This window comes from Podarcis pityusensis (assembly GCF_964106645.2).
Source record: "Podarcis pityusensis genome assembly, chromosome: 15".
In the NCBI taxonomy this organism is placed as follows: Eukaryota; Metazoa; Chordata; class Lepidosauria; order Squamata; family Lacertidae; genus Podarcis; species Podarcis pityusensis.
In genome coordinates, this window is record NC_138040.1 from 11,871,056 (window position 1) to 11,885,298 (window position 14,243).

A 14,243-nucleotide genomic window follows, 5' to 3' on the forward strand; every position below is an offset into this window, starting at 1 on the left:
AGAAACACCTTTGAAGGACTATTTAGATTTAGAAACGAGCAGGGAAGGGAGGCGTTGAACACCCCCCCCCCCCTTTGTGCAAATTCATAGCTAGAGAACTGGACTGCAAAATTCGGAGAAATGCTAATTTCGAAAGGTGGCTGCATCGAGGTCCACGCAGCGTTCCGGAAAGCACGAATTTAAACACAAGCAGAACTGACTTTCTCCCACTTCCCTAGCCTTGAGTGGACAAAGCCATGGAGAGCTGAGGTGCAGACCAGCCTTCACAACCAGCTTGGCATGTAGACACAGAGACTTCAAGGATGCCCAGTCCTCATCGGCCTGTTTCCAGGGTTTCCCTCACTCTGAGAGTTTCTGCCCTCTAATTTTTGTGTGTGTGTGCGCTTCTGCAAACTGGGACACTCCCTCAAACCTTCCAAAACCTCCCTCTTTTGCGTGAGGATGATAACAATCGGCACTTGCTGTCTAAATGTCGGACGTAGAGGGAATGGCCTTCCTTTGGGAGCCAGCAGAATAACAACTACAGGAAAATGGAGGACAGAAATATATATATATATATATATATATATATATATATATATATACTGCCAGCCAACTCAGAATGGATGGTTAAAGTCTGGGACATTGTCCTTTTGAGTAAACAGATATATTACACCCATACAAAAGAAATGTCAAATGGCTGCTGAGTCATTAGCCTTACTCGCTGTATGATAATGACATGGCGACTGCCTGGCATTCCTTTCGTGTGTTTTTTGGGAATAATTCGAGACAGGACAAATAAACAAGACAACTTTTGATCTTTTTAAAGTCTGCAACAGTATTTTAAACCAGGGCTGTGGTGCAATGGGTGTGTGCAAGAATTTCATGAAACAATGCCGTCCCCATTGTGAAATACCCCACTCCATTCCATGAAATAACAGGGAGGGGGCTGGAAAAGGGGCACAAAAAACACCCACCCATTCAGAGTGAGGGCAGGAAGTACAATTCACATGTCGAAGCTTTGCGATGACATCACATCCTGAAATCTGGTTGGCGCAGCGATGCTATGATGTCAGCTACATAGTTGGAGTAACTCAGAGCAGGGATTTTAGTGCAGATGCCCCAGTTCTGTGCAGCTGCCGAGATACAACAGTATCTGAACTTTCCAAAGGCGATTTATATTTTTATTGTGACCCCCTTTCCCAGTTGGATGACCAAGTCTCTGCCATAGGTGTCGACCTTGTATTGCTTCTAAACTAAGCTGCTGTAGGGAGCCAGTGTGGCCTAGTGGTTAGAGTGTTGGACTAGGACCAAGGAGACCAGGGTTCGAATCCCCTCTTGGCTATGAATAATAATAATAATAATAATAATAATAAACTAAGCTGCTGTTATTTTCCATTTTCCTTTTAACTGCTTTAGGCTGTTTTCATTGCATTATGTATATCACTCCAAGACACATTTTTGGAAAGTGGTTAAATTATTGTTGCTATTACCACTACCAGTACTACTAATACTAATAATATAAACCCTGATTGGCTTCATTACAAGCCAGCAAAAGGAAAAAAACTGTCTTTAAAACACTGTACTAAAAGAGGAAAACTGTGAACAAGCTGTGAAGAAAAAGACAGCAGCTTCGAGGAGTTTGCAGGAAACACCCCCAGCACACCTAAACTCTTTGCCCGTCAAAATTTGGCTCAGCCCGGCAATGTACTCCTCCCCGGTATTCTTCTGCAATCTCTTTAAATGCATTAAAATCGAAATAGTATTTTTTCCCCAAAGGTTCGAGAATCCCCCTCCCCACGCTAGCATTCCTCACCAACACCCCATTCCTGCATCCGTGCACGGCCAGCCATGCAAGTAATCCATACTTTAATAAGCCTAAATGTGTCCCTGCTCCTCTTGCTCTCCTCCTAAATTGCTTAAGAAAAGGAGAATTACGCTACTGTTCTCCAAGAGCTCCGCAGCCAGTGATAAAGCGATAATCTGCTGAAGTATGTCTAAAGCCCAGGGGCAAACTGCCTCGCCATCTCAAAAAGCACATGATCCTTAAATCCCGGGGTCAGAAAGCATTAGAAAACGCATGTGATGCGATCGGAGGCTGCGAGAAATCCCAGAGAGAGTTGCGAGGCCTCTGGGCTAGGCTTCCACACATCCAGATCCTGAGAAACGTTTACGTGGAACTGAAATTCTTGTGGTGTGTTGTTGTCTTTTTAGACACATATCTGGGAACAAAATAGCCTAAGGCCTTGTACAGGAGAAGCCCGTAGCTCAGCACACAGAACATGTCATTGCCATAAAGGAGGGGGGGAAAGTTGCAGGTCCAATCTCTGAATTTTTGTATTACATTAAAGCAAGGGGCAGGGAAGCATTCGTCCTGGAAAGTCGATCGGGGCCCGCTATTGATGGTGGACATCTGGTGGTGGTGGGGACAGGACACCAGAGTCAAAAGGTGGCACTTGAAGCAGTGGTGTTTGCAGCACTGCAGCCGAGCCACTGTGGTGCAGGACTAGGACCCGGGAGACAAGGGTTCAAATCCCTGCTCAGTCGTGAAGCTTACTTGTTGTGTTGGTCCATTCAAAGGCTGTGTACACATAACATTTTATTCTAGAATCAGTGGAGACGGAGTTGTCTTTTTCTACGTCCTCCATGCACAATCCAGATCTGTTGCATATATCTTCTGACCCAGAAAAGTGTTGGTTTTTTTTTTTTAGGAAACTGGTTTCATTCTGAAAACAAAACTTTGCAGATTCATGCTTCGTTTCTCCACCTGCAAGCAGTTCTTGAGCATGAGAGGCCTCTCCCCTCCTGAGTTTTCCAGCAACTGATATTCAGAAGCATTGATGCCTCTGACAGAGAAGGCAACACACCATGCCCAGTAGCCATCGATAGCCCTCTCCATCATAAATTTGTTTCATCCTTTTTCACAGACATCCAAACCGGTGGTCATCACTGCCTCCTGCGGGAGCCAGTTCCATAGTTTGTGTTGCCTGAGTAAGTAAAGGTAAAGGTAAAGGGACCCCTGACCATTAGGTCCAATAACGGTCGACTCTGGGGTTGTGGTGCTCATCTTGCTTTATTGGCCGAGGGAGCCGGCGTACAGCTTCCGGGTCATGTGGCCAGCATGACTAAACTGCTTCTGGCGAACCAGAGCAGCGCACGGAAACGCCATTTACCTTCCTGCCAGAGCGGTACCTATTTATCTAGTTGCACTTTGACGTGCTTTCGAACTGCTAGGTTGGCAGGAGCAGGGACCGAGCAACGGGAGCTCACCCCCTTGCGGGGATTTGAACTGCCGACCTTCTGATCGGTAAGTCCTAGGCTCTGTGTTTTAACCCACAGCGCCACCAACGTCCCTGAGTAAGTACTCTGTCCTAAATCTTCACTGCACATCCCTGAGTTGTAGTGTTGTGGGGAAGGGAGATAAAACCTTCCTCTACCATGTGCATAATTTTATATACCTCTAGCTTTCCCCCCACAGGCTCCCCAGTCCTGCTTTATTGCAGCATTTTTCTTCCTACCTCCCCCACAATTTTTAAAGATGCAGGTTTAAATGGACTTTGCATGATTAATCGCTGAATATTTCTTTGAATTGGGTGGCTGCCTTCCTTCCAAATTAACTTCCAGGATGGTGTGCAGGCCCACCTTATCTTGGCAGGTGTCCTGGACGAAGCGCCAGGTGATTATGGGTTTCCCTTTCGGGCTGCATGTGTTCCTGCCGTATAATTAGCTGTGCTTTTTATTGCTCCCTCTGCATAATAGTTCACCGGTTTCACCTTCAAATCGGAATGCTAAACTCCCCTTGTATTGATTTGCAACTTGCCTTGAAAGTAGGAGCGGTGGGATAAAAATAACGCAAGTTAAAAATAAAAAGGAACACCTGGTTTCATGGGACAAAAGGAGTGACAGTTGTACCCTTTGGGTTTGGGGGATGCGGGAGGCCCAAAATCACAGTAGTAGTAGTAGTAGTTGTTGTTTGTACCCCACCCATCTGACTGGGTAGCCCCAGCCACTCTGGTCAATGTTATTTTTCTTCCTGGCACAAGTACTTCTGCAGCTTGGTGGTCGGCTGTCATCCTCAACAAGAGTCCTTCACTCTGCAACAATTTGTTGCAGGTACCACTTGGGCCATCCACATTGTGAGAATGAAATGGCAGTGAAGAGACACCAAAGGGCACGATAACTAAGCTTATTCCGGGAATTTCCAAGCCGGCTATCCATTCTCACACTGCACCTCACCTCCCAAATACGGTAAGCCTTTTGCTAGCTGCCAAAGTTATAAAAGGGAGAGAGAGAGAGAGATGGAGAACAAAGTCTGTATTTTAACATGCCAACACAGGAACAGGATGCTGCAAACTGACCCTGTCAGATATCCTGTTAATTGCGTTCCCATTAATGGATTCAATGCTTCCCGATGACCGTTGCCGTGGCAGAGGAGAAAAACACAGAATAATAGAAATAAAATAATAAACGCAGTTGCGTGCACCGATGGCTGCAAAACAAGAGAATCGGACAATTCCATGGAGTTCCTTGGGAAGAGTGATTGATTGTTGTTAAAGCAGTTTCTGGAGGAAACTGTAGCTCTGTGAGAGGAACAGGGGTCTCCTAGCAGCTCTTAGCACCCTTGACAAACTAATTCCCAGGATTCTTCCCTGATGAGTTCTCCAAGGGCAGCCTTGATGAAGAGGAAGCTGATGGGCAGAACCAGCCCCTGAATTGGTTGTAAGGAAGGCGGCAGGAAGGGAGTGGCTGGCTGTGGCTGGTGGGGCAGTGCCCCATTCTCCCTAATGGACCAGCCTTCGTTATTCGGGGCAACAGAGAAGGGAGACAATGAGAAAGTGGGCAGCTTTGAGGCACTGACCAACTCCCAGCAGCCAGAGTTTACATACTGGGCTTTCCCAGCTATGTATTGAGGTGTCGATTGTAGGAGCGCCATTAGGTCAGTTAAAAGGTACAAAAGGAAACACGTTGAGGGCATAGCTGTCAACTTTCAGATTTGAAAATAAGGGATCAGCAGCCTCATCTGTCCCGGGGACAGTCTACAGGATATCTAACAATCCGGGATAGCGGCGGGAAACGGCGCTGGAATAAGGGAATTTCCCGCAAAAAAAAGGGAAGGTTGACAGCTATGGTTGAGGAATGAAATGTCCTCTTGCCTTTTGGAAATTGGTGGAAGGCAGGAGAAATGGACAATGTCTAGAGCTGGCAGAGAAGGAGAGCCTTTGGCTGCTAAAGTTAAGCAACATGTAGCAGCTGGTAACTGGAGGGGGGAATTTGTTTGGACAACGGTATTTTGGAACACCAAAAAGCAGGCCCCACTCTTCAACTGTGCAGGAAATGGAGAGCTTTACCATTCGATCATGACAGAACTGGTAACAAGCTCTCCCTGATATGTTGGAAATAAAGCGACAAGGCCTGCAATAAGCTACCTGAACCAGCAGGCAGAAAGGCAACCTTTTCTTCCCTTGCTGATTCCTTCTTAACTACCTGCAAGTTGGTTTTCTCTCTCAGGCTTTACTTCCTTCCTGCTGCTTCTCCAATGAGTGTTAGACCTTCTTATTGTGGCTCCATGACAGCCGCATGTGAGCTGGCACTCAGAAGAGCCTTGTTTGCCAGGACTAATAAACCTTATGTTTCTATATTCTTTCCACCAGATTCCTACTTTGCAAGGGGTTGGACTAGATGACCCTTGGGGTCTCTTCCAACTCTAGGATTCTATCAGGCTATTTCTGTATGATAGGACACCTGCTAGAACAGCAATGGGGAGCCTCGCATGCAGCCTTCCAAGTCCTCTCAATTTGGCCCGTGGGACTCCTCTAGGCCACACACACCCCAGGCCACACTGCAACATTTTGTTGCAGATCCCACTTGTGCATCCTAAACCAGTTTAAAACTCTAGTGTAAACACACCCTGCAGGGTTGATATTCCATTTGGCTTCCCATTAAAAAATTAAAAAAACCCCACTCCTTGTGACTCTGAGGTGACTAGCCAAGCAAAGTATGATGGCGGCTCCAAAGGCTTTTAGAAATACTCGCCTTTTTGTCACACCGCAGTCGGCAGCTGAGGAGCCCAGACATGCACCCACTGACATAATTAAATGTGTATTTTTATCCCCAAGGTATCTAAACTTGAAATGAAGGGTTTTGGGGGTGGGGTTTTGTTTTGTTTTGTTGTTGAGGCAGGCACAGACACGTTTCACCTCAAGATAGCACGCTTGCGGTAACCTACAACATGTGGCAAAACACCACTTCCTGACGTGAGGTTCGAAAAGGAAAAAAAGGAGGAAAGGAGAAGTTACCGCATGATGGCCAACCACCAAGTGGAAAGTGTGAGGGGAAAGGTGGGGTCCTTTGTCTCCGAGGCACACCCAGCCACCCCTGGAAGTGACCGCGGCCGTAAGGCCCTGCCGGCCACAAGGCTGGGGACTGTCATAAGTGAAGTGGACAAGCTCAAAATGAACTGCCTGGCCAGCAAACTGAGAGGAAGGTTGCCCTTTTGTGATAAGAATTTTAAGGTCTTAGATATGTAATAAATGTTCATAAATGTACCAAGCAAACACATACATAAATATATAAACCACATGTCTGAAAACCCCACAGAAAAAAGGCTTGAACAAATTGACCTCAATTATTTTTCTGCAAGGTCAAAGTGGGAAACCTTCCCATTGTCTTTTTCCTTCACAAATCCTGTCTTAAGGGCACATTTAAGATATGAATAGGGTGTGAGCCTGTGACTTGGCTCAGGAACTAAGTATTTATCATTACAGAAGACTGGTTAGGCTCCCCAGGCAATCCAATCAAGTGACCATTAAACAGGTAACCTGTCAGATGAGATAAACAAGTCACTCAGATTTCTGCTGTAGACCGCCTTTTCTGTGATGTAGTATGATGTATCTGGGGGGTGGTCTTAGAGCTCCAGGGCAGGGAATTTAAAATGTCTATATAAGGCCTTGCACGCCATTGTTCTGGGTTCCTCCTCCCTCCTGCATGTGGTGAGTGAGGACCCTGTTGCAACAGATCAATAAAGATCAGGCTTACTAGCTGCTTTGCTTCTCAATATTCTCTGGTTGGCCTCTGTTATTTTCTCCTACCAATAGGGAACCTACGTAAGGACTCTTTTTGGGCTCTTGGATACCCCATAAGGGAAAAGGGCAGATTTTGTTTACAACACTTTACACCGGGTGCTAGCAACCAAACAAGCCTTGTCGAAGCAGATACCTGACCCATTTTACTGAAAGGAAAACTGAGAGGGCGAGAGGAGGAAGGGGAATGAGGTCACAAGGCAAAGCCCGTGGCAGAGGCAGGAATCCCTTTTGGAGATGTAAACAGTGAACAGTCCTGGGAAATGGACCTGCGCGGCCGGCCGGCCTGCAACATCTACCCCCTCCCTGCGAGGTGACAACCAGCATTCAATTATTAGAAACGGCACACCCCGTGGGATCACGTGGGTGGCTGCTCACCATCTGGGTGTGACAGGATGAGGGTGATCCCAGGAATGCAGATGGACCAAGAAGACGAGAGGAGTGTGGGATGGTTGGCTGGCTCCCTCCTTCTGGAGGGAAATGGCCCGGCACGACTTTGATTGATCTCGCCAGGAATACATTAATTAGCCCTCTTCAACAGCAGGTTGCAAAACAGGAGCATTTCTGTTCCCAGCTGCGGAGGACTGTGGCGTCACAGCGCTGGCAACGGAAAGCTGCAATGTCTTCGGCACAAACAACCCCTTCCCACTCCTGGGTCCAGAAACAGGTGTGTGACTTGGAGGTTGCTGGAGGATGCTATATTTAGCCTCCCAAAATTAGGCAAGAGCAGCGCCCGGCACGCCAAACCCCAAATTGCATCTGACGAGCTTGGAGCTCAAAGGGCAAAACAGAGGCGACAAAAGGGCCGCAGCGAGGTTGCTTCAGGGCAAATCTTCCCTGTGCGGTGGGTTTTTGTCACACGCTAGCGAGGAGAAGGTCTGTCCAATTCAGCTGACAAAAGTTTCTGCTGGTATTTGTCTATGTCACTGCATACGATTAATAAATAGACTTTTGTCTCTCTCTTTTTAAGCTAGCAAAACTTCCACATGGAAGCTTAGAAGCAAAGCTGCGATACTTAGTTGATCAACACAGCCCAGAGCACCCACTGCTTCCTCTGCACATGATCTTACCTGCTCAGTGATGAAGGAGCTGGAAAAGGTGATGGCCGACCAGAAGAAAATGCCGCAGCTGAGAATAATTTTCCTGTTGAAACGGTCACCCAGGTAGCCGAATATTGGGGCTGCTACCATGAAGCTGCAGATGAAAACTGTAGGAGGAGAGAGAAGCAAAGAGATGGGTTGAAGAAGAAGCATTTCCCAGACTTGAGCAGGTGCTAACTTATGCTGCCCCCAAACCAAGCACCAGTCATCTCTCCTACTCCTGGGTGAATTGCCTGGCATGCAATTCCTCACCTACAGCATCCTCTGCCAACCTGATGCCATCCCTATTTTGGGGACCAAACTCTCATTAGAGCAGGCAGGAGGTGTAGACCAATGACTGGCCTGAGAGCTTAAAAAGCAATTCCAGAAAGCTTTTTGCAATGGAGGATTTGCATAAAGTGAATAAAACTATGACAGACCAACAGTTGCCAAAAGATCTGCTTTATTTAGATATAGGGGTGAGATAATTTGCTCAATGACAAGGGGTGTCAGAAGACATCGCTTCCTGACCTAGCCTATATTCATTGCATGTTGTAGCTTTGTTTCTGTTCTGCTGCAGTTCTTCTTCTGTCAAAAACCACATGATTAAATAATAGAATCAATTGAATAATTATTAAATTATAATAACACAACAAGATGGAAGAAGTAAAATATTGAGATCACACATGGGTGAAGGGGAGTGAGGGGGTATATGAGAATCTATAATATCATTTATAATATAATTTGTTAATTGCGTTGTATTTACATATAGCAAAGGGAAGCCTAGAGCAATTAGTTATATTTTAATTTAGGTAATCCATGTAATAGGCTTATGTTCGAAAATGAATATGGATTTTGAATTTGATGTTTGTAATTTTTTTGTTTTTGAAATAAAAAACAACAACCACATGATTAGTCTCAATGTCAATTATGCAAGTTGCGTAATGGGTTACACATGTTACGTTGTTTGGACATTATCCCACTCCATTCCTTTCAATGCAAAGGAAACACAATGCAAATGAGGGAGGGGAAACAGAATCGTGTATCACAGAATCGTAGAGCTGGAAGGACCCTGAGGATCATCTACCCCAAGGCCCTGCAATGCAGGAATATACAGATGTCCCATATGTGGATCAAACTTGCAACCTTCGCATCATCAGCACCATCCTCTAACCGACTGAGCTATCCAGGCCATTTGCAAACTGAAAGCAATAACAGGAAATACCAATTGTATTTGCTAGATTGATCTCTGTTGCAGACATGAAAAGCATAGGTGAGCACCCGCAAATCCCCATCCCTGATTCTGTTCTCATCAGAAGTATACTACATCCCTACCTGAGATACGTTTTTCAGAGTTAAGTATCTCCTGCTAGCACACACTGGAAAATTCCCTGCAAGATCTAGTAACCAACAGCATAGAATCCTGTGCTTGGGCTTTTCTTCTTTAGCCAACTCCATAAATACATAATGGAAGCTGGACTGGTTCAGATCAAGGTTCCCTCTAGCCCAGCAGTCTGTTCCCCAAAATGCCCAACTACATGCTTCCAGTTACCCCACTGGTACTGAATGAGAACAGATTTCCCTTGCTGTCCAACCCCTCCTCCAAAGGGTATCCAAAAGTGCAAGTTACTTAAGCTGAGTGTTGCAGTATGGAGTGTTCCTGCTCAGGGTTTCAGCCAGCCAGTCAGCAGTGCCCAGCTACACAGTGCTCCATTCCGTTCCCTCCCCCCACCGGCTCCCCCACTCCACCCCAGTCAGTGTTGCTTGTATAGCTGCTGTACTGGTTTTTTGGGGGGTGGGGTATATCTACAAACCTCAAGTCTGCTGCTAACCCTGAGTTAGGCTGCTAACCCTGGTGGCGATGTTCTGCCTCCACTTTCAGAGGCAATATACTTCTGAATACCAGTCTCTGGAAACTGCAGGAAGGGAGAGTGGCTATCCCAGATAACCGACATAAGCTTGCAACCAAATTAATAGGAGTCGTCACCCAATTAAAGACATCTTAGCCAATTAATTTCATGGCCCTGATTAAATCTGCATTACCTTGCATATGAGAAAATCCAACCGCCTGCAAAGGAAGGAGGAGCCCATTTTGTTCACTTATGCAGAGCAGCCTCAATTATATTAGAAAACCTGTTCCCATGGGATATAGGAAGCTGCCTCCTACAAAGTCAGACCACAGGTCTCCAGAGTTTCAGGCAACAGGCATTTCGAGCCCTATCTAGAGACATCAGAGGCTGGAACTGGGACCTTCTGCTTGCAAAGACGATGCTCTAACCACTAGGCTGTGCTATATAGGCATTGCTAAGTTGCCACTAGAGATGGCAACTTTGGAACAATTAATTTTATAATGAATGATTTTAGAGTGTTGTTTATGCTGTACTTTTGTACTGTTTTATTGTTGTTAGCCGCCCTGAGCCCGGCTTCGGCTGGGGAGGGCGGGATATAAATAAAAATTATTATTATTATTATTATGGAAAGACCTGCCATTTTCATGTTTCCCCAATTCCCCACATTCCTGCAGCAATTTGTAAAAAAAACAACAACCCACCAACAACTTCTCTTGAAAAATCCTCACGAAAATTATTCCACATTTTATGGCCAATTTCTCCCAATAGACACATTTTTCTATGCAGTTTTAATTAATGCAGACATTTTCTTGCCAGCTACTTCTCCAAATAGCATACATCTTTGTATACTTTTTAATTGATTTATTCAGTTTTAGGCACACTTTTACCTAATGCGTGCATTTTTATAAGCGCTGGTTGGAGAACCACATGCAAAATCCGGATATGCATGAATGTCAAAGGACAGCTGTGTTTTGCTTCTCATGCTGTTTCATAAAGTGCAAACTTGACACGACTCATTTTAAAATGCAAACCGAATTAAATTCCTCCCCGATCCCTAGTTGATATTTGCAATTTGTTACACATACTTGTGTTAAAAGTAAGTTCGATGTGCTCCACAATTTACCAGCAGTTCTTTAGTCCATCAGAATGTGAACTAGATTGAAATCTCAAACACGGGTTTCCGGTCATGTCACGAGTCAATGGCGGTCGCTCCCTGTAGCCCCTCCATGGGCTGCGAGGAGGTCCAGGCAGAGGAAAGCCAGGATTTATGAGGCACAAATCCTGGCAACGCTCCCCAGTGGGGTCTGGGGAGCTCACTGCATCCTGATGTGCTGCTCAAGCCTGTGTCTGCCAAGTTGAAATGAAAGGCAGAGCGGGTGCGACCTGGGAGTGTATCCCTGCCATGGAAGAGCCTCTGCCTCCGGCATGATTTATGGCTGGTTCCTCCATAATTTGGACAATTGGCATTAATCAAGAGGCACTCCTGGACCTACATATGCTAATGGACTGCAATCAGTCAGCTGCCGAAAGGACTGGGCTTGACTCTTTGAAGGTGTTTGAATGTTTTCTTTGAAGCTTAAGAATCCTGACAATAGCCAGGAAAGGATGGAGGAGAACAAGGTGTTTTGTGCTTCTTGTGGTTTCCAAATGGTCTCTTTTTTTCATTGTCCTCCCTGCATAATGAAAGAGTCGTGTAGCCGCTGCTACAGTGCTACCTCGGGTTAAGTACTTAATTCATTCTGGAGGTCTGTTCTTAACCTGAAGCACCACTTTAGCTAATGGGGCCTCCCGCTGCTGCCGCGCCACCGGAGCACGATTTCTGTTCTCATCCTGAAGCAAAGTTCTTAACCTGAAGCACTATCTCTGGGTTAGCGGAATCTGTAACCTGAAGCGTATGTAACCCGAAGTACCACTGTATGTTACTCTGTTTGTTACATCAAAAGCCCCCCCCCCTTTTCGAAGTAAGCTCAACAAGGAATTTAACAAGGTTTTACTATATGCCCTCCCCCCTCGACCGAGGATGAATGGACTTTATTTAAAATTATTCCTGGACTGCTGTTGGAGAAATGCAGTGGGGGGGGGGGGAGAGAATGAACTGCTGCTGAACAGATGTGGTAAAGAGGCTGAATTTGAGGGAAAGATATTGCTTTTAACTGTGTGCTGAGGAAGAACTCCAGAGTGGAATTTTAATGGCGGAGTTTGGATATGCATTCTGTGAGTTAGTTATGGCTGCAGCTCCTCTGCTCGTCTGTAAACAGTGGAAGGAACGGAATGTGACCTTGTACCATCCAGATAAACACTGCAAAGAACTGAACAATGCTCCAGCACACCCGGTCTGGAACAACAATGTATATGAAGGATTACACACGTGAAACGGATTATTTATTTATAAGATGTAACAGAGGTGGCTGCTTGTAAGGTGGAATAAGCGGCCAGCTAGAAGAGTGGTTAAACAGCAAGTGAAGGATGTCAGCTGGACTCTAAATAAGAAATGATGAGACTATGAGAGAAAATAGTGGTGGTCATATTTGGAACAGGAAAGCTGATTTTAAGAAATGGTATTAAATTAAATTTGGTTTGATTTGTAATAATTTGGAAAAATAATTTTTAAAAATTGTGTAATGAAATCTCAAGCATGCTTACAGTCCTATCAAACACCGTGAAAATGACTTCCAAGTAAGCATAGGACTGTGCTGATAATAAATGAGATGAACTGGTAAACCTATAGTGGAATCCTATAGATGCGCACTAAGAAATAAGTCTCACTGATCTGCAGAGACTTTGACATACTCCCAAAGTAAGTGAGTGCAGGATTGCAACCATTAGTGTCACAGCCTTACAAAATCACTGTCTTGGATTTTTTTGCGATGGAAGTTGGGAGTGTTATTAAACTCACGACAGGACACAATCTTCCATGCACACACTTAATTATTACTCTAAGATGTTGGAGAAGCTGTTAATAATTCGAATAAAAATGAACAGCAAACTAACTTGCTCATCAGGAAACAGCAACCCATCAGGAAATGTGAGATCTGAGCAGCATACAGATCTGCATACATTTTCTCCCATTACAAATAATTTGTTGGCTAAAAGCAGATGTCACCCTGCGTTGTGCAATGTGCCTTGCTAATATTTTCCATTTTCCCTCCTTGTATTAGCAAGTTACATTTAAAAGCCAACAATTAGAAGACTGATGCTGATGTGCAACATGACCGGAGAGGGGAAGAGATGCATAGAGGCGGACAAAGGAATAAATTCATTGCCAAGAACAAAGAGATGACAGAGCCCAGATGGCACAATAACAAGGCCAAGCCTGTCACAGCTATACATTTACAGGAGCCTCGAATTACGTGAGACATCCAAACACTGATTGACTTGTAAACAAATTCAGAAAACGACTCTTAGCCTATCAGACAGATTGCTTGCCAGCAAGTCTTGTTAGGCACAAATCAATTCCTGCGACGCGTTTGCATGTGATGGATGGGGCTTCCGAGCTCCGGCGACAGGTCTTTGTCCACCTAGCTTAACCTCCAGCACCACTGAATGCAGGTGAGCGCATACCAAGGCTAGTCAACAGGCAGACACAGGGCCAAAACCCAGGGATGGGGAACCTGTGGCCACGCAGGTGTGGTTGAAGGACAACTCCTGGCCGTTGGCCATGTTGGTTCAGGGGATGCTGGGGTTGCAGGCCTGCCCGACAACATCTAAGGAACCCTCTGATGTAGGGGAAGGAATAGATGCAGGATGCAGGGGACAGAAGTTGGAAAGAAAGCCCATCTGAAGGGGTGGGCAGGCCTTGGACCTGGCGCTCCCACAAGGCTGGGTTGAAAGGGACCTCAGCAAAGTGGGATCTGGTGGAACCCCATGTGGTTTCTGGAGGTCTTTCAACGATGGCACCGGCAGCTCCAGACAGTGGCCATTTCCACAATGCCCAAGAACAGTGGTTCTCAATCTGTGGGTCCCCAGATGTTGTTGGATTACAACTCCCATCATCCCTGACCTCTGGTCATGCTGGCCAGGAATGATGGGAGTTGTAGTCCAACAACATCTGGGGACCCACAGGTTGAGAAACACTGCCCTAGAAGTTGAACCATCTTCCATGGTGTCATGGAAAACCAAGATGTTGGCCACCTGGAGCCTGATGGAGTGGGGGGTTTGGTGTCTGATCTTAAAGGATGCTTGGGGGAGGCAGCAGAGGGGGATCCTGCCAGGGTACAGCCCCCCCCAGCAGCCCCCAGAGTCCTGCCTCCATTGAA

The 14,243-nt window shown here is 45.8% G+C and overlaps 1 protein-coding gene across 2 annotated transcripts in view; it reads right to left on the reverse strand.

The window, feature by feature from the left end:
* SPNS2 (SPNS lysolipid transporter 2, sphingosine-1-phosphate) overlaps positions 1–14,243 on the reverse strand; it is a gene marked incomplete at its 5' end in the record, with an annotated part of 99,064 nt that overhangs the window by 32,293 nt on the left and 52,528 nt on the right. For both annotated transcript variants that reach the window (XM_080983038.1, XM_080983037.1), the window contains one exon: positions 8,129–8,265. In XM_080983038.1, coding sequence (XP_080839164.1) covers positions 8,129–8,265 — 137 coding nt within the window. The remainder of the gene's footprint in view (positions 1–8,128; positions 8,266–14,243) is intronic.